At 41.0% G+C, this 18,876-nt stretch overlaps 1 protein-coding gene across 5 annotated transcripts in view; it reads left to right on the top strand.

Moving 5' to 3' along the window:
- The window catches only part of RBM33 (RNA binding motif protein 33), a 101,526-nt gene that overhangs the window by 56,272 nt on the left and 26,378 nt on the right, over positions 1-18,876 (top strand). For 4 of the 5 annotated variants that reach the window (XM_069006399.1, XM_069006400.1, XM_069006402.1 and 1 more), the window contains exons 11-15: positions 147-306; positions 1,204-1,535; positions 2,268-2,516; positions 3,307-3,594; positions 11,021-11,659. In XM_069006399.1, the coding sequence (XP_068862500.1) occupies positions 147-306; positions 1,204-1,535; positions 2,268-2,516; positions 3,307-3,594; positions 11,021-11,659 (1,668 nt within the window). Of the gene's footprint in view, positions 1-146; positions 307-1,203; positions 1,536-2,267; positions 2,517-3,306; positions 3,595-11,020; positions 11,660-15,792; positions 16,322-18,876 lie in introns of those variants that run through there. The other variant, XM_069006403.1, reaches the window with a different exon arrangement.

The following is an 18,876-nucleotide window of genomic DNA, read 5'->3' on the forward strand; positions in this document are numbered from 1 at the left end:
TGAATGACTCAGTCAGGGCTGTCAGTTTGTACAGGTGATAGGAGATAATTCGTACAGCAATTGTATTTTTAAGAAAAAAAAGTTACAGCAGACAATACTACATTTCTGCATGGTAACCTTAATTTTAATTTTGCCTTATTAAATAGGGCCCTCCAGACTTCCAGCAGCATACACCTGGACCAGTTCCTACCAACTTCTCACAAGCTCCAAGGCTGCCAATCCAGGACCAGTGGAGAGGGCCACCCCCACCACCTCCACCACTCCCTCCTCCGCCTCCTCAGGACAGAGATCCTTTCTTCATAGCAGGTAAGCATTTCCAATCCCATTAACAAATAACACCCACCTTTTGTAAGGTGACTCTGCACTGTGACTGCATAAACTGCAATGTGAAGTGTTCAGAAGAACCTGAAGGCTGTAAGATCCTTTTGATGTAGCCAGGCTGGTACATGCCAAAAATTCTGGTTGTTGTGTATATTTTTACTTTTTTTTATATGGATTTTTACCTTTTTTTTTAATATGTCTTCACCTGTAACTGCCATGAATCTGGATATTTATATAGACACAAAAGTAATTAATATCTAAGTGGCTGTAGCAATGAAGTTGTTGCACTTTGTTATATTTTGGATAAGTACTCTCTATACACTTGGGTTTCCATTAGTAACTCTTAAAACCACCTGGACTCTTTGTGTAATGTAAGAAATCTGTTAAGGTTAGCTACAGTGATAAAGCCTAGCAAACCAAAGAGAGAGAGTAAGTGTATGTTTATGTTTATGCCATATATATGTAATGTGTATGTATATAGCATATTACAGACATTTTACACACATATGATATGTAAAAATGTGCTGTGTACCTGGTCATAGTATAATGATGGTATCAATGTTTTATGAGTTCTTCTGTGGTTTAAACTATAATCACTGGAATCCTTCATTGATTTTATTAAAGTAGAATTTCCAAAAGGTATTGCTGATTCCAGCAAAGTACCAGTTGTGCTGGTCTTTCATGGATCAATTCCTTTTATACACAAGTGGCAGGAACAAGAGAAACATAACCTTGAGGGTAACTCATATAATTAAAACATCCCATACAGTTTTGCATTCTGCAAATTTCAGGTTACTTTCCAAAACAGAATAGAGCTCTATGTTTCTGAAATGTTTGTGTCCCAGGGAGGTTGTCATCTAATCAGTTCTTTCATTCCCACAGATCCGAGGTTCCCAGGTCACCCCTTGTTTGAGCAGCGAAGCCCCCCACCGCCACCGCCTCCCCCGCTTCTTAACAGCGCCCATCCCGTTCCTACGCAGAGCCCGATGCCGTTCAGCCCGCCCGGGCCCGCCTTTAACCAGCAGGGACAGCAGCCCGTGTATCCCCGGGAGCGGCCGGTGCGGCCCAGCATGCAGCCGCAGGGCCCGGTGGGGATCCTGCACTTCAACCAGCCGGGCTCGGCCACCCCGCGGCCCTTCATCCCCCCGCGGCAGCAGTTCCTGCAGGCGCCGGGACAGCCCTTCCTGTCCCCGCACGCGCAGCCCAGTATGCAGGTACGGGGCCGGGGGGGAACAGAGCCACAGCCATTGGGATTGCAGGTCCGAGGGGTATGGCCCTGTAACGCCGTTACTGCTGTGCCTGGGGAGTGATGGATCTTCTCCCTGCTGCAGTGTCCCGCTATTGTGCCCGTGTCCCGGTCTCTGTCCGGCCCCGTGTCCTGGTCTCTGTCCGGCCCGTGTCCCGGTCTCTGTCCGGCCCTTTCCCGGTCTCTGTCCGGCCCATATCCCGGTCTCTCTCTGGCCCTTTCCCGGTCGGTGCCCGGCCCGTGTCCCGGTCTCTGTCCGGCCCATATCCCGGTCTCTCTCCAGCCCTATCCCGGTCGGTGCCCGGCCCGTGTTCCCGGGTGCTGCGGGGCGGCAGCGCCCTCTGCCGGCAGCGGCCCCCGCCCGGGCACGGAGCTCTGCAGCAGCGGGGCCGTGGGGCTGCGGCACCGCTCAAGTGGGGCAGCGCTTTGGGGATGTGCAGAGGGGCAGAATAAACGTCGTTAGAAAACAGTGTAGCGGGCAGGAACCCTTGAGTTTGTCTGTTTGCACTTCAGCTGCTGCCTTACACAGGTTTATGTGTAGAACAACCTTACACTGTTTCTGTTAGTCTGTTTTTTACTCTGTATGATTTAGGTTTAACCTCATTTGTAGCTGCTTATAGTTCTAAGGACTCGGGAGGCTGGATCTGCTTTTCAGGAATTTATTACCTTGAAACTAAAATATTTTTTTCTTCATGTGAAGGGTCCCATGCATCCTCCAATACAGCCTCAGCCACAACCTCAGCCTCAGCAGCACCATCACCAGCAGCAACAGCAGCACCATCACCAGCAGCAGCAGCAGCAACACCATCACCATCTCCAAGGGCCTCCGCAGCCCTTGATGCCCATGAACCAGCCACAGTTCAGGCCTCACATGCAAGCCACGCAGCAGCAGCCAAATAACAACAGGATGCAGTGTCAGCCACGACAGGGTCCAATGAAGCCAAGGCATGTAAGTGTCACATATATCAGTGTCCTGCATGGGAAGCAGGCACGTAAGCACAGATTTCAAAACTCACCAGTGTGGTTTTTCAGTCCTATTTATTCCCTTCCTGCTCTTTCCTCTACTTTCACCATTTCTTGCTCATTTTCTGCCTCGATTGTTTTATAATCTACATTGAAAAATACCATGTATATCTTTTCTCCTCTTGTCTTCAGTGTTCTTTTTGATTCGGATCCAATAGGAGATGTTGCAATTTCCCAAGAACTAGCAATGAAGGGGTTATGAAGGATAGATCTGCTTAATAAGACTTTACAACTGCTGGTAGTCTGTGATTGTGTGGGAGCCTAATTCTCTGACGCGCTTTCAACGTGAAGGCCTCTCTGTACCACTGCAAATCAGTTTTCTGGTTCAGATAGTGCCTCTCCTGTCTGTGAGCTTCCTCCCATGCAGCATATTCTGCATCTTGGTAGGTTTGGTAGCACAACAGTCTGTAGCAGTGCTCAAGACAATGTAACTATAGTTTAGCATAGTTGCTTTGATTAGGAAAGCAAATCACACAGTGAAGCCAATTTCTCAGAATGGTGTTAAACAAGTGAGATGAGGTTTTGCTTTTAATTAGAAAAATAGATTATTAAAGCGTTCTAATTTCTGGGTTTTTTTTTTCTGACATTAAAAATATTGTGCTTTTTCACAAAGCTTGTTTTCCCAAACTTAACTAAATCAGGAAAATGTGAAACCAAAACAGCTTCAGCCTGGTTTGGGGTGGAAGTCAGCAGTTTTTTTCCTTTCTGCTTTTCAGAGTACCCCATCACAGAATATTGTCAAGCGTTCGAATCAGCAGCTTCAGTCAACTGCTCCCAGGAACAGTAACTTGCGTGAGTTGCCAATAGCCCCATCCCACGCCATGGAGATGAGCAACAACAGGAGGAACTCCACCCCAGCTGCTCAGGTCAAACCCATTACCAGCACCATGTCTGCCACCAAGCCTGTCACTGGTGGTGTGAACTCCCAGGGAAGGCCTGAGATGAAAGCTAAAGCAATCACACCAGTGGGCCAGGCAAAGTCAGAAGGAAAATCTGAACCAGAGGTAAGGGGGGTTTTTGTTGTTCTTAAGCAAAAGACCAACAACCAAACAACAAGAAACAAAGCTCTTGCCTTTAAAAAACTTTTCTAGTCTGATTTATGAACTGAAAGCACACTTAGTATATTATCCACCAAATATTTTTTGGTGCCACTAGAGGCCTCCCTTCTGAATTGCACTTTTCTCTTTTAATGCAATAGCAGAAACAGTCTCCATTGATATAAAAGGTCTGGAAGGTTGGCAGGGCTGTGGTGAATCTGTTTTGCTGGAGAAGAGTCATTTCTACTAGGGAAAGGCAGAATTTCAGTAAAGGTGATCAGTGATACAATCCTCTGAAATACTCATTTTGCCCATTTTTATCTTGGGGAATTACAATTTATTTTATTTTCAGGTGATCTTACTCTTCTAAGTCTTATTCTTTCTAAGTCTAAAAGCCTCTTCTCTGTCATTTTGTATGATGCTGTATGGCTCAAAAGAAAAAAGTAGGCTATTTGGAGAGCTGTCTTCCTCATGCTGTTTTCCTTTAGGCTGTTTAGTCTCTACTAGGCCTTGAGCATTCATGCAGAAGTTCATAGCTGTGCTGTCCGTGGAGCTTCTTGCTCTTGAAAAGGAAACTCTCCCTTTTATGAAACCTTTTTGTGTGAGGTACAATAGGAGATGCTTTTAAGTTTTCCATTTTGGAGAAAGTGATGCTGTTTGCTCTGCTGGTACTCTGCACAAATGAAAAAATGAGATGCCAGTGTTTTCAGCTCCACGGGATTGTGTAGTGTGAACAGATGACCGTTTCCCTGCACAGGTCTCATGGCAGCTAGAGAAGACTCTGGGAGCTCTGTTGGTTGGAGAGAGTGGGTAGGATTGGACTGATGGTGCTTTTTATCTTGAGCATGATGGCTAAATGCACCCTGTGTGCTTTGTCAGGCTATTCTGTGAAGAACTGTAAATCTTTATAGTTACAGTTACCCATGAGTCTTGTCTCAAGGACCAGGTTTTCTTCAACAACTGTTGAAAGCTTTAATTGTGGTAATGCTGTCTTCCTTTTAAGCTGCTCGTGATTAGCTTTTCATCTTCTTCTTGAATTAGGGATGGTCATAACTAATTTCCACGAATGAGGCACAAAAGAAACCCGAAGCTACCAGTGTTTCACCTCTTGTGCACTTGCTTTGTAATGGAAATGAAAAAAAAAATCTGGTTTTTAGCTTTTAATTTTCACCTTTTTTGGAAAAAATATTTAAGTAATCTCTTTCCCCTCAATTCAGTCTCTTGGAATAATCTCAGTCACAGAAATTGCAGTGCCTCATAGAGAAGCCTCTGTCTTTCAGGCCACTAGCAAGCTAAGTCTTGAAAAATCAGCCACAGGCCTCCCCATCTAAAACATCTTGAAGTTATTCCATAGTGTAGTCGTATGAAAATTAAAGCATCAATTCCAAAATATCTCTGGCAGTATTTAGAAAAGGATAAGAATATTTTTAAATTTTTAATTAAATTAACTAGAAAACTAAAAAAAACCAAAAAGCCCCAAAGCAGTCATCTTGTTGTCTTCATTTTACGTTTTAAACATACTCTAGCCTGTGGTTATCAAACGAACTGATCTTACTTGTGTGAATTCTTGGTGTATTACAAATAAAGCTTTCTCTTCATTTCTCTGTCAAAACTGTCATTGAATAAAAATCTGATACCCGTTTTATGCAAGTTTTTGCAAAGCAGGATAAAAACACAGAGTTGTATTGGAAAAAATGATGTCTCCTAGTAAAGCCTTTGTAGACAAATTTGGCAAGCATTCGGAGAGTGTGAATGTGTGCACCCAGAACCTCCTCCTTCCTAAGCACACCTGAACAGAGGCTGGTGCTGCAAACAGTGTAGTAGCAGTTGTCCCACTTCTGCTGTGCCACTGCAGTGGTCTTGCTGCTGCTTATTGTCACTCCTACAGATGGGAATGGTGCACTAAGAATGTTCATTTACAAGCATTTAATCATATTCTTCACTGTTGTTGTAATGTAGGTTATTACATATCTCTCCTTAGGCAGATTGTAATGTTTTCCAGTCTTCTTTTCTGTGTTTTTTCTGGTAATTAGCTGACTTCATCCTGTTCTTTTGCTTTCGATGACAATGAGAAAGAGTTAAGTTCTGTCACCTTTTCTAGCTGTATGGCACATAACTGAATTGGGCAGGTTATTTTGCAAGTGTCCTCAACTGGAAAATTAAGACTTCTCTTTGCATCTTTCTTCTTAAAGAGTCAGTGGCTGTATTTGTGAGTGTCCTATCATTCAGGAAGCACCAAAAAATAACAATATTGGCTGTTAGAAGTTTTGCTCACCTTAAATATAGATATTTGAAAGGTTTGCAACATGAGTGACTAGAAGATTAAAAACTGTGTATTAATGGAATGCTTGTGTTCCTGTTCCTGTGAGGCTGCAAAATACTGACCTTAAATTCCTGTTCAGAATAGCTCTTACTCCCCAGGATTTAAACTTGTATATCCTCAGTCTGAAAGATCATTTTGTCATTGAAATAGGAAGTCTGGATGACGTGGGCCTAATGCTGCTCCTGTTGAAGTCAGCTTAGGATAAGAGGAATTAAGGCAGTATTAAGCATTTTTGAGGTTAAAGAGGGAGAATGGAGAAAGGTGATGTATCTTTAGGGGAAATGGATATTGGAGCTCAGAACAGGAAGGAAATTAGTAGAGCACTGCATAATCATAGGTTTGCTGATGTTAGTACTTATATTGGGGTTAATGTTAATGTCCTTGATGTACTTGAAAGAAAACCTTCATATACCATTTTTCCAAATCCAGTAAATTGTGAAATTTAGTTGCTAGATTTTATGTTGCTGTCCTTTTTAACAAGGCTTACAATATAGAAAGGAGTTGCTGCATTAAGTTACTAGATCAAATGTATCTGAACATTTTTATCTTTTTGGAATTAAGCTACCTAAAAAATTGAAGATGACTCAATTTGATTTTTCTTCATTTGAGATAGCTTGTCTTCCAAAATTTTGTAATGGTGCCTCCTGTTTTGTGCTTAGAAGAGTCTTATCACAAGTTTTGGTTTTTTTCCATTTGGAAGTTGGCAAGAGGGCAGTGTGCTTCTTGGAGTAACTTGTAACCTTGTTCTTCAGTCTCTCCCTGTTTGTCCAAGATGTACAGCACCTGTGCTTTGTAGGGTGTCTCATACCTTCCTCGGGTTCAGGAGGTGATGTTATCAGCAATGTGAAATGTACAATGTGTATATGTAGGTACCCTTTAATTCAGATATTTTGTGGGTTTGAACACAAGCAGCTAAATGATGCAATTTGGCTCTGGCTGTACCTTTTGCAAACACTTGGCATAAATTTTTGGACGAATTATTCTAGTCTCTTATGTTTTTAATGTTACAGCATAAAAAAATAAAGGCAAGCCTGCTGAATAGATCTGTGTTTATGCCACAGATCAAACCATTTTGATTGCTCTGTTCTTGCACCCATTTTACTGAGACACACAAGTGAGCCTGGTTGCATGATTCCTTTTTTGTTCCTTGGGAGCCAACCAGAACATTAACAGTGTCTGGTTCTTATGACTCAGCATTTAGTTCTATTAATTGGCAATTAAGGCTGCAGACCTCTGAAAAAACATGGGGTTTTAAATTTTTTTTTAATTCACTATACGAAAAGCAAGCTACTGATACTAGGAATAAAATTTCAATGGAAAGTTTAATCCCTTGTTTTAGAGTGTGTCTTTGCTGTCTTTTCCTAAGTCAACAGTGCCATTCTGGGTTCCCCAGAAGAAGGATGTGGGGCTGCTGCTTCTCTTGCTGGTGCCCTTCAGCTAGATTCAGAAAAGCAGCCTGTAACGTTTTCTTTTGGTGCTTTCCATCAAAGCTGCCTTGGACCTTCAGGCAGAAGAAAAACCTACAGCTAAGGCCAGTCTGCCTTCAGATCTCAATGAAATGCGTTGTGTCCAAGCTGTTCAAAGATGGATGAGAATTTCCACTTGAAAAAAAAAATAAAAAAGAAAACAAACTTTCAAAACCTGGCACGAAAAAAAAGCCACCCCCACAGAACCAAGTGCATCTCTGGCCTTTTGTATTCTGCAGCCTCCTGTAAAAGGAGGAGCCATGTACTCGCATGATGCACCATTTCTTCATGCTGTGAAGTTTTCTACCCAAAACATTTGAAACTTAATAGTTTATCTAGGGAAAAGGCTGCTCCATGTTTTTCTGCTTTTTCACCTACAGATAATGTTGCTTCCAGACACGGGATGTGAAAATTATAATGGTTTGAACTTTGAAGGATGTGTACTTTCTCCCAGTTGATTCTGTAGGCACAATGCTTGCTTGCCTTGCCTTTTTCTTTTTTCCTTGGCAATCCTGTTGTTTGTTGGAGAAATCTATACGGGGCTTATTAAACTAATGGGATGAAAATCATTAGCAGTAGGCATTGTCCTGTGTTCATCTTGATCATGTCTTGCCTGTTCCATATGCTGAATGTCCTCATTACATGCTGTAGGTCATTGTATGTACTATACTTCACATATATATCCCCACTCTCTAGGATGCTGTATATAAGGTACTCTTAAAGCTGAGGAGAAGGGGATGTAACTGCCCCTGTTTTCATCCTGGTAAGGAGTTTGCTGTCCTTCTCAGTCTGTACTGTTGGGTCATTGTACAACTAAATTGAGTTAAACCTGACTTCTAATGCAGATATTTTTTTAATCATCACAGGGCCTTTATCTTCCTCTAGCTGCAAGGGTATTTTTGTTTAGAATTTAACAGTAGTTATAACTTGCTTATGGGTCTACCTCTAGCCTGTTGACAGACTGATCTGCAGTTGTCATAGAACCTCAGGGCTCTTGGCCCTTGATTTTCAAGCTTACCCTTTAAGAAGGGACTGACTTCCTAGGATCATTGCTAATTTCTTGAGTTGAGTTTCAGAAAGGAAGGTTACGGATTATATTTGAGATCAAGTTGCCTGAATATTCTGACAGTGAATATTCCGCTAAGCATTCTTCTAACTGCAAGTGTGTTGGTAATAGAGTTTGTCAGTCATCTTTTCTGTGTTTAATTCTGGCATAGTTGGAATTAGTGTATCTGTCCAAGGGCTGTTGCAGGGATGTGTTAGAGTCCCTCAGGATGTTCATTCCTTGTCTGCTGGCAGGACTCATTTAAGTGTGCTGCAAGTACACATCTCTCTGCTGCTGTGTGTAACCTTTGAGTTGGTGTTCTGAGCTTACCACATTGTGATCTACATCTCCCAAGGCCTTCAGAACTTGTTAGGTGATAGAATGAGCAGGCAAATCCATGATAATAAGGGGCACTGGTAGAAGTGGTCGCCTGCAGACTTGTGCTGCAGTGTTCCAGTTGAACATAAGGGGAAAAAAAAAATCACACGACTGCCTCCAAAAGTGAACTTGGTATTGGCTCATGGCATCTGTCAGGCTTGTTAAGATAAATTGTAGAATATTATGATCTAAACCAAAGTGCGTGAATAAACTAATTCATTAAGTGAAGCAAGTTTTCTCTTTGGACAATTTCAGTAACTGTGATACTTAGTATCTCTGAAAATGACTGAAAATTTTATTAATTGCATCAGGATCTGCATAACAGCAGATCCTAGCTGGAGTTTACCTGTTTTCTCATCCTTTGCAAGCTATTCTTAAGGGTCTTAATCTTTCCCTGTATTTCATAAAGGTCATTTTCTATATTTTTTTCTAAAATTCAGCATCTCTAGTTGTCAATATAAGATGAAATATTTGGGTATGTTTCTCATCAACACAGACATCTAATTTAGTTGTCACAGTGATTATTAATCATCACCATCATGTTCCACAAAGTATAGATAAAGATAAGAACTTCTGGGTAAATGTAGCATTCTCATGCAAAAGACTGTGTTAGACCTCATCCCTGAACTACAACCCATACTGAAAAAATAAATACAAATCGTAAAAAATGCAATTTGGTTAGTCTTATTTAGCCATTGTTTAGGCTTCTAATTAGACTTCTAATTTGAGACAATGAGCTGTTTTTTAGTAACTGTGAGAATAATCCCAGTCAATACCTGTTCAGGGAAGAAGCAGCTACAGCTGAAGGAAATAAGCATTCAGGATTTGTGCATCTGGGTGCTGTGAGTGCAAATCTGGGCTTTCACATCCATGAACCAATATTATGGCTGAATCTGTTCTGCTGGGTTTTGTCTTGGGTTGGGGACGATTCTAGGGTGCACCAGGATTTAAAGCACTTGAATATTAAAAAAAGCAAAACCAAAAACCTCAGGTCGCAGATTTGGGTCATGTATGCTCAAAAAATGGCAGTTGTGTTGACAACAGTTTGCACTGAGTTGCTGCAAGATACATAAAGGTTCATCACAGATTCCCAGGTTTTGAGAAATATTTTAACACTCTCTATGCATTCATTTACCAGCATGCGAAGTATCGTTACTTGGAGAGGCTGTTGTTAGGGGTGATTAATACATCTTGAGTAGAATGTTGCACTCATTACCATTTGTAAGCATTCTCTATAAGTCTAACTTAATATTTTAAATGGTTGAAAAGAGAGAAGTAATATAATTAAAAAATATGTTTCCTAATATTGAAAAAAATATGTGATTTTATTGCAAGAAGCATTTGATTTCTTTTCCAGGATGATGAGAATCTGCCTTTCCTTGACTCTTGTCCATTTTTATACAGCTTTTCATAAGAACCTGTTCTGCCAGAGTTGAGGAATCTTTAGAAAGGTTATTTGATGGTGTGCAGTACTTTCAGAGGGGCCCAGGGCTGGAATATTAAAGGCTTTCTCTATATACCATTAATATTCCAACACTGCATTTGGCAACATTTTGATTCTGAAGAGAGTGCATGAGTTCAAGGTCAGAGAGATTGACTTGTGCTGTTCATTATAACCAATTATTGTGTGACAAATGAGTTTGAGATCAGGCTGAAAATTCTGTGAGAAAAATCAATAGTTCTAATCAGGGCCTTTCAGGTCATTTACCACCCTACCTTTTGTTACTTTGTCAGAAAAGAGCAAGATAAAACCTGTGTGACAGTGGGTTGCCTCTGTATTGTTACCTTCTATTTGAAACATATTTTGATATCTTGAATTATATTAATAGTTTAATTGGTTTTGGAAACTTTTAAATTAGTTCCAATTTGTAAAACTTTTTTTTATTATTATTATTTTTTTAAGTATTCTGATCAGATTTCTCAAGTGGTATTAAAGCTTTTCTGTCTAGGAAGTAGTATATCTGAGTCCTAAACCAGATCTGAGCTGTTTGTCTGTAATGAATAGCAAATAAATCTTAGCAGCAGATACACTCCACTAATAGCCTTGCTTTGGTATCAGGGAAAATTTAAAAAGCTCTTCAGAGTTACAGCTTTACAATATTTGAAACAATTTCTTGTTGTTTTGACCATGCTGGGCATTTTTTTAGAATTGTATAAATTCATTTGTATTTTCCTTTGTAGTATCCAGACGAAGATGAAGAAACTCGGTTGTACCGTTTGAAGATAGAAGAGCAGAAGCGCCTGAGAGAGGAGATCCTGAAGCAGAAGGAGCTGAGACGGCAGCAGCAGGCTGGGGCCAGGAAGAGAGAGTTGCTGGAGAGACTTGCACAGCAGCAGCAGCAGCAGCAGCCTTGTTCCCAGCAGTCCTACATGCAGCACGAGGAGGACTCCTCCGAGTTCCCCACCAATGGCAGCCCCTACATCCCCCACTCCGGCTTGCAGACCAGGCACAACGTGAAAAACAGACTCCTTGTTAGAAAGCAAGACGCGGTAGTTGCAAACATCCACCCCAAACCCACAGATTTCCCCCAGGGCGCAGGGGATGGGCAGTACCAAGGACAGCAGATGAAGCCAGTGAAGCAGCTGAGGCAAACTAGAACAGTTCCTGCGAGTCAGCCTCAGGCACCACAGAAAGTGTTACAGACCAAACCTGCTGCGGCGGCGCTGCCCACGCCACAGGCGGCTCGAGTGGCCTCCGTCCCTGCGAGGCCCCAGGAGCAGAAGCCAGGGGTGAAAAGGACTGTCATGCAGCGGACAAACAGTGGTAGTGATGGGCCCCATGTCGGCAGCAAAGTCAGGGTGATTAAGTTGTCAGGAGGGGTAAGTTTACAAGGCTCATCTCATCTCTGTGTCTCCTCGTGGTTTGTTTCTGTGTGTTTGACTCTGTGTAATGCCAAAATAAAAAATGGGCCTGAGCTGGTGAGGAAAGTAACAGGTTTAGCACACCTAATAGTCCATATATTATATTTTCAGAACTGTAATTTATTAGCAGTTATTACAAAATTAATGTTTCCTGTAATACTGCCAGGCAGTTACCAATGAAATCACATAGAAATACTCCTTTCTTTTAAGTTGTAACTTGGAGACTGAAATCTGAAAGCTCAGTTGAGTTCCTTTTGCTTAAGGCTGATAGGTCTGATAATTGCTCAGAGAAAGGGATTTGAGTGGCTGTATTTAATTAAGGTTTGGTTAAAAAGGACCTTCTTATTTGGTAGGTGAAGCCACCTAACTTAGTTGTGTGCAGATGTGTGTGATTCTGTACTCAAGGGAAGATTCTTTTTATTTTCATGGGAAGCATGTTATGAAACTAATTTTAGCAGTATGTTGGAGGGGGATGTTTTCTGTTAGAGGCTGGGTTTAAAACATTACCATTTCACTTCTGCATCTAAATGAGATTTCCTTATCTCTTGATGAGGGGTCTTTTATCTGCAGTATGTCCCTTGAGCACTAGTGTGGGAGGACTCACAATGATCGTCTTGAGGACAGTGTGACTATTTAAAATCTGGGGTTTTGGTTAGAAAGTCTCTTGATCAAATTTCTTCTGTCTTAATGAAAAGACAAGTTAATTTGTTAGGGCTCTAAAGAAACTAAGATGAGGGGACATATTGAGATCATGTTGTCAGTGAGTGAAGTCTGTCCTTGGGTTTATGCTGAGGAGGAAAGAACGATGTGATGTAGCAGCACATTGGAGGTGTTTTTCTGGAAGAATGCTTTTAAATTATTTGTAGCATTATTTGGGAAAACAAAACAGTGTGTAATGGACTGAACAAGGGCTTGGAGGGTAGGCTGTACTCTGTAGAAATGGGGAGGAAGTTGAAATGCCAGAATCTTAATTACTTTTTATTAACTTTTTTCTACAGCTCATAAAACTTTTATACTCAGAACTGTGAATTGCATGATGACTGTGTGGTCTTTCCAAATATTAACATACAGGGCATTATTGACTACATAGACATCCTGCACGTCAGGTTGTTGTCAGCTCTAATTCCTCAGACATGGTAACTTAAGTACAGAAGAATAAAGTACAGAAAGCTGAAAGAAGTTAATTCTGTTGAGCTAAAAATATTTATATATAAGTATGTCTGCAGGAATCCCAGTGGCCTGCAAGAGGTATGACAGGTTTGTGATTAATGCAGAAGTGAATAAAGGAATCATGCCCAACTTCTTTTATTGTGTGGTGGAACAAAACAATGCCAATCACAACTGTATGCAGCTCCTCGTAACAAATAGTTATCAATGCCCACAGTAGCATTCACAATGAAATAGTTTTATCACAGTGCTCTGTTACAGAAGACCATAAGTTATTTGTTTCAGATAAGTCTCATGGTAAGCAAGAGTAATGAGCTTCATTAAATGCATGTGTAACTCCTCTTTTATTGTGCACAGAAGCAGATTTACTCTGTCCTCCTCAACTTTCAGATACTGAGGTTTCAGCAAGGTGAAGCAGGTTCTTTACATGTAGCCTTTGTCAGTTTTCATGTTGCCATGGGCATTTTAAGTTTCCTTCCAACTGTGGAGAGCGAAAGCAAACATTGCAATCAGCTGTTAACACTGATCAAGATAGTTGATTAATTTTTAATCAGTTAGTGACAAGCTGAATCTGTGACTTTATTTGACCACACAAGGTAAAAAATAAACACTGAGCAGCAGGGCAGACAATCTTCTAGTCCATTTTTGACAGGATTTAAAAAAAGAGTTAAAAGGTGCTTGGACTCCGAATACTAGCACGACTGGAGATAATACTTCGTTTCCACTGCTTTAGTCCTGCCACATGATTTATTTATTTTTGCAACTTTTGCCTGAGCACTAAATATAAAGCAAAAGCCAAATCTTATTTTCCCTAGCCATTCTCCTTGGCATGTAGTAGTGCTTCCTCTAATTCCCTGCCTTTGGCAAAGTGGTTGCTTGCATCCCTTACCTGTGTGCACGGGCTCTGTCCTGCAGCTAAGCATCCCTGCCCTTGCTCTCCATAGCATTTTCCTTTCTTGGGCCCTTTTGTGCAGAGGTGGTTTGAATACAGTTGTACAAGTGAGGGGGCTCACGATTAGACGCAGTGCAGGTTCTGTTTTGAAGCTCACTGGGTTCAAGTGAAGGCCTGGCAAGTCCCTCCTGTTGCAGCCATGCACAGCACCGCTGGAGAGCTCTTAGCTGAAGGAGCTGCTCGAGTCCAGAACTGTACTAACTCTAGACCAAATTGGCCTAAACCAGAAACTGGTAACAAGGACTTTTACTAATTTAGAGGGACCATCTGTAGAACCAGGATTCAGTGGTTCTGTGTTGCTGGTGATGTTTTTTGTGTACCAGTTAAGGAGTATGGTGTGTTGGTGAGACCTCTGGAGTACAGATACTGTCAGAAGAGAATGGCTTCTTCTCTTGAGGGCAGGCTCAAGTTTACCAAGCTGAGTTTTGTCTATTTGTGTTGCTGGGCACAGCAGTGCTGCCGAAGATCTCTGACCTTCAGGTAGAAATACCCCTTGGGTCCTTAGAAGAGAAAATGGTCTTTCATCTATTTCCATAATATTCTCTTGTGAGAGGATTTTACTTTTGGAATTGTAAGAATTGCCATGTAAATTCCAGGAATATTTTAACTTGTTCAGTTTTCCTGATGCATAAGATGCCTTAATTTATGACTTCTTATGCTTCAGGAAAATGAAAGTAGAAAATGATTCAGCATTTCCAGTATGTTAGGCTAAGTCTGTGTATCAAGGTGACATGTTAGGTACTGTCAGTAATGATTTTGTCTGTTGATACTTTTTTTTTTTTAAAACAAATCCCACCCTTCACCTCCCCCCAATACTGATTTTCCCATCGCTCTTTAATATACATATAAATTATGCAGGAATGGCAGTAAAGTGAATATTTTTCCATTTTAATTACGCCTTTAAATGTTATGTTCCTGGAAAATGAGACAGTGTTTTATCACATGGACTTGGAGTTTTTTTGCTGCTGGTTTGGTTTTGGATTGGGGCTTTTTTTTTGGGGGGGGGGGGGGTGGTTTGGGGGGATTTTAGGGATTTTTTGTTGGTTTGTTTTTGGTTTTGTTCTTGGTTTTATTTTTTCCAAGGAGGCCCAGATAGCTTTTGATGGATCCTGTGTGCTTTGTTTTGTGTGGCATTTCCTCAGAGCTGTCCTTTTCAGATACAAGAGCTCAGTGTATTCACTGAGTATTCATACTTGTAAATTTTACTAATAAAACATCTGAGACTTGCCTGGCTTGCTGAGGAGCCTGAAGTCAATGGTAAAGTTACTTGTAAGTATAAAGTCAATGAGAGTGTAGGAAAGAAACACTCTAATAAATCACTTCAAAATTTGATCATAAAATTATAGAAAATAAGGGTGAAAAGATTGTTGAAATAATTTGTCTTGAAGGGGGCGGGGGGGTGAACTCAGTAATATTCCTGACAGATTTGTCCAACCTTTTTCTGAGATCTCATTATTGCAGATTTCCTAGGTCATCTATTCCAGTATCACATGTGTATATTTAGGAGAATTTTCTTAGTGGCCAAATCACATTTTCTTGCTGTAATTTTGAATCTGACTATTTGTATTATACTTGAAGAGACATGGGGAAGAATTTCTATCTCTTTGTGCCTGTCTCTCTTCTTAAAGATATCTTAACTGTTTCTGAGCTCTCATATCTTTCATTCTCTCTTGATGAGTCATGTTTTCTAACACTTTGGCTGTTTGTGGTGCTCTTTGAGTGCTCTGTGATCAATCTTTCTGTTCATAGTTCTAGTACCAAATGCAATTGAATTCCTTACGTCAGTATATCCAGAGTTGTTTTAGTCCTGGAAGAACAGGTTTGTACCAGCTATAACCTTAGATATCTTACAATCGTATCAAATACATGCTGAACATGTTTTCTGTTTAATTGGAGGTTCTGTGGGAAACTACAATAGCTTAAACTCTGTATCATTGTCATCTTATGTTGTTGTTGGATGATTTCTCTCTAGCCAGAAAATGTCCTGCCATGCTCAGAGAGCTGTGTGTCTGTCCCAAAGGCCTGAAAATGCTGGTTCTTATGCTGCACCAAGAACACACCAATCTTTGTCTCTGTGGAAGGCTTCATAATGAGGGTTTTTTCATAAACACATTTCTACATAAAAATACATAAAAATCTTGGTGTTCCCTGTTGCATTACAAGCAGTATCTTATAAGTGATCCTAATTCCTGAAAACCTGAAATGCTTCATATGAAGAGCTTGAAAAAAGAGCTGGCAAGTTCTTTTGTTTGAAAAGCCTGTCACAAAAAACGTCCTTGGATTGCAGAAACAAAATGGAAATGGAAGATGGACAACTTCGTTCGTATTTGAAGTAACTGAGAAGTGAGATGAATATGGAGTTCTAAATATGGAAAAAAGATACTGATTGAGATGATTCTTGTTTGATAATGTAACCTTATCAACCAACTTTGCTTAATGTTTGTATTTGTTTCTACTTGCATGTATGTGTTCGAATTTAATTAAAAATATTTGACTCGAAAGCTCTTTTTAGCCCCTTTCATCTAAATGTCAGGAATTGTAAACACTGAGAATTGTGACATTTGTGTGAGAAGTTTGTGAGGGAGCCCTTTCCCCAACCCTTGACAAAGGAACCCCTGCTCTGTATGGTTCCATAACTTTTTAAGAAACGGGAGAATGGCACTGGTGTTTATTTGTATCCCACTTGTTTGAAGGAGGCATGGATAATGCCCACCTAGGAGTGGGCTGAGAGAGCTGCAGAAACCATATCTATGCCCAGGTACCATGGCAAAATGGGCAAGACCTCTGACTAACGTAAATGCTGTTGAAGAAGGACTCTGTCTGCCACAGCCTGCAAGATTTCGCTCTGGAAATATTTCACAAATGGACATTCATTTCTTAATTGTAAGAAACTGTTGAAATGTGTCCAGGAGCCACAAAGTTGGTAAGGGCACTGGAGCACCTCCCCTCTGATGACAGACTGAGAAAGTTGGAGCTGTTCAGCCTGGATAAGAGAAGGCTCCGAGGAGACCTTATAGAACCTTCCAGTTCCTAAAGGGGCTACAAGAGAGCTGAAGAGGGACTTTTTACAAGGGCATGGAGTGATAGGACAAGGGGGAATGACTTCACATCGAAGAAGGGTAGATTTATATTGGATATTAGGAAGAAATTGTCTCCTATGAGCGTGGTGAGGAAATGGAACAGGGTCCCCAGAGAAGCTGTGGGTGCCCCATCCCTGGAAGTGTTGAAGGCCAGGTTGGCTGGGGCTTTGACCAACCTGGTCTAGTGGAACGTGTCCCTGCCCATGGCAAGAACATTTGAAAATGAGAATAAACCCTGTCCCCCAGACCTTCAGTGAGGATGGTCCCTATTGAGATATTTAATGGATTGGGGGTCAGGAGGTGGGCTGTGCTGTACTCTTAGGGCATATTTAGTTACTGGGAAAAGGAAATATTAAGGGGGTGTGTGGACACACTTAGCAAGTGAGACTTAAGGTGACAACCAAACCAGATACAGATAATACATTTTATGCGCTTCCAATAAAATGGTTGAAAGGGGGAAGAGATCTTTACCTAAACTGAATTTGATTTTGCTATGGGTAGCTTGGATCTAAAGTGCAGTAAAGTATTTTCTATTGTAGACTGCAGAACAGGTTTCTCCTTTTCCTCAGGAGACTTTTAAATTGTATGTTGAAGAAGAGTGCAGCTTGCTCCTGAACATCTAGAAAGCAGAACGTTTGTTACTTGTCACTCTTGTTAAGTCTCAAAGGAGAGTTTCTCTGCCGTAGTAAATGTTACAGTGTACAGATATAAATTCTGCAATGTTGGTGTTACAGAGTATCTTGGAGCTCAGTTTCCTGATAAAGACAGCTGTGACACCACTAAAGTGCTTTGCAGAGGGAGAGTCAGTTTTCATATGAAATTGCAGTCTCTTAACTAGGGAGGCAAGCTTGCAGATTTGTACAGTTAAGTAGTCTGGGAAGTCACATCCCTCTCTTAAAAGGCTGGACCACTTGGACTAGACCTTTGGCGTGGAGATTTGGCTCTTGAGTCAGGAGTGTTTGGGGAGGGAGGGAGGGAATGGGGGTTGTCTTTATGAAGACTTACCAGGAGCTTCAGGCAGGACACAAGAGGGATTTGACTTGCCAGTAATTTTAAGGTTAAGGAACATGAACTAGAAAGACCAGACATGGCATAAGAAGGGAAGTTCTAGTTGTACAGGTCTTTGATATCCAGTGCTGGCTTTCTGTGCCGTAGCTGGTGTCCCGCTGGGAAGTGTTCCTCCAGGAGCTTTGGGCCATCAGAAGTTTTGAATCACTGAGATTTTCCAACAGGAGCTTTTTCTCTTGGTGATTCTCTGCATGTCCAGTCTTTGCTAAAATTCACTGTACAAATAAACCTCTCAAGCTGCCAACTGAAAAGCAAACCAGGCACGTTTGCTCAAAACATTGTTTATATGCGTTACGTATTTTGCAGACACATAAAAATGAAGGTATTTCTGAGAGTATGTTCATTCCAGAAGCTTGATTTTGCTGTAGCTTTGACACATAGGTTTTTTTTTTTTATTTTTTCCATAATAAGCTGGTGGGTGGTTGTATTAAAAACCATGTAGTTGTTATTCAACACTGATTCAATGTGATTCAAGCTGTGCTTTTGTCACTCCCAGTGAAACTTCATGCAGCATGGGTATGGCTGGGACTCTGTTTGGCCAGTCCTTTTCCATGCCTTAGTTCTCCTTTCAGGCAGATGAGGAGATACTTCAGTTAAGAGTTGTGTTAGTACATAGGATTAAATGGAATTAGCTGCTTTTTTCTACGAGACATTTTCTTCTTGCAGTTCTGACTTTTCATACACCATTAGGCATAGAAGATACTCATCACATCATGGCTCACCAAAGCAGTGTAGCAGTGTCTTTATCACACGAAGGGAATTGTTTCTGCATTTTATTTATTTACTTATTGCTTAGTCTGTGTGCTCTTGCTTGGGTTAAATTCAGCCTATACAAAAATTTTAGGCCCTAAATCACTGACCAGCATCAGAAGTGTAGTTTTTCTCTGGTGTGAACTGGGAATGATTTG

Source organism: Aphelocoma coerulescens, chromosome 2 (genome assembly GCF_041296385.1).
Source record: "Aphelocoma coerulescens isolate FSJ_1873_10779 chromosome 2, UR_Acoe_1.0, whole genome shotgun sequence".
Taxonomy (NCBI): Eukaryota; Metazoa; Chordata; class Aves; order Passeriformes; family Corvidae; genus Aphelocoma; species Aphelocoma coerulescens.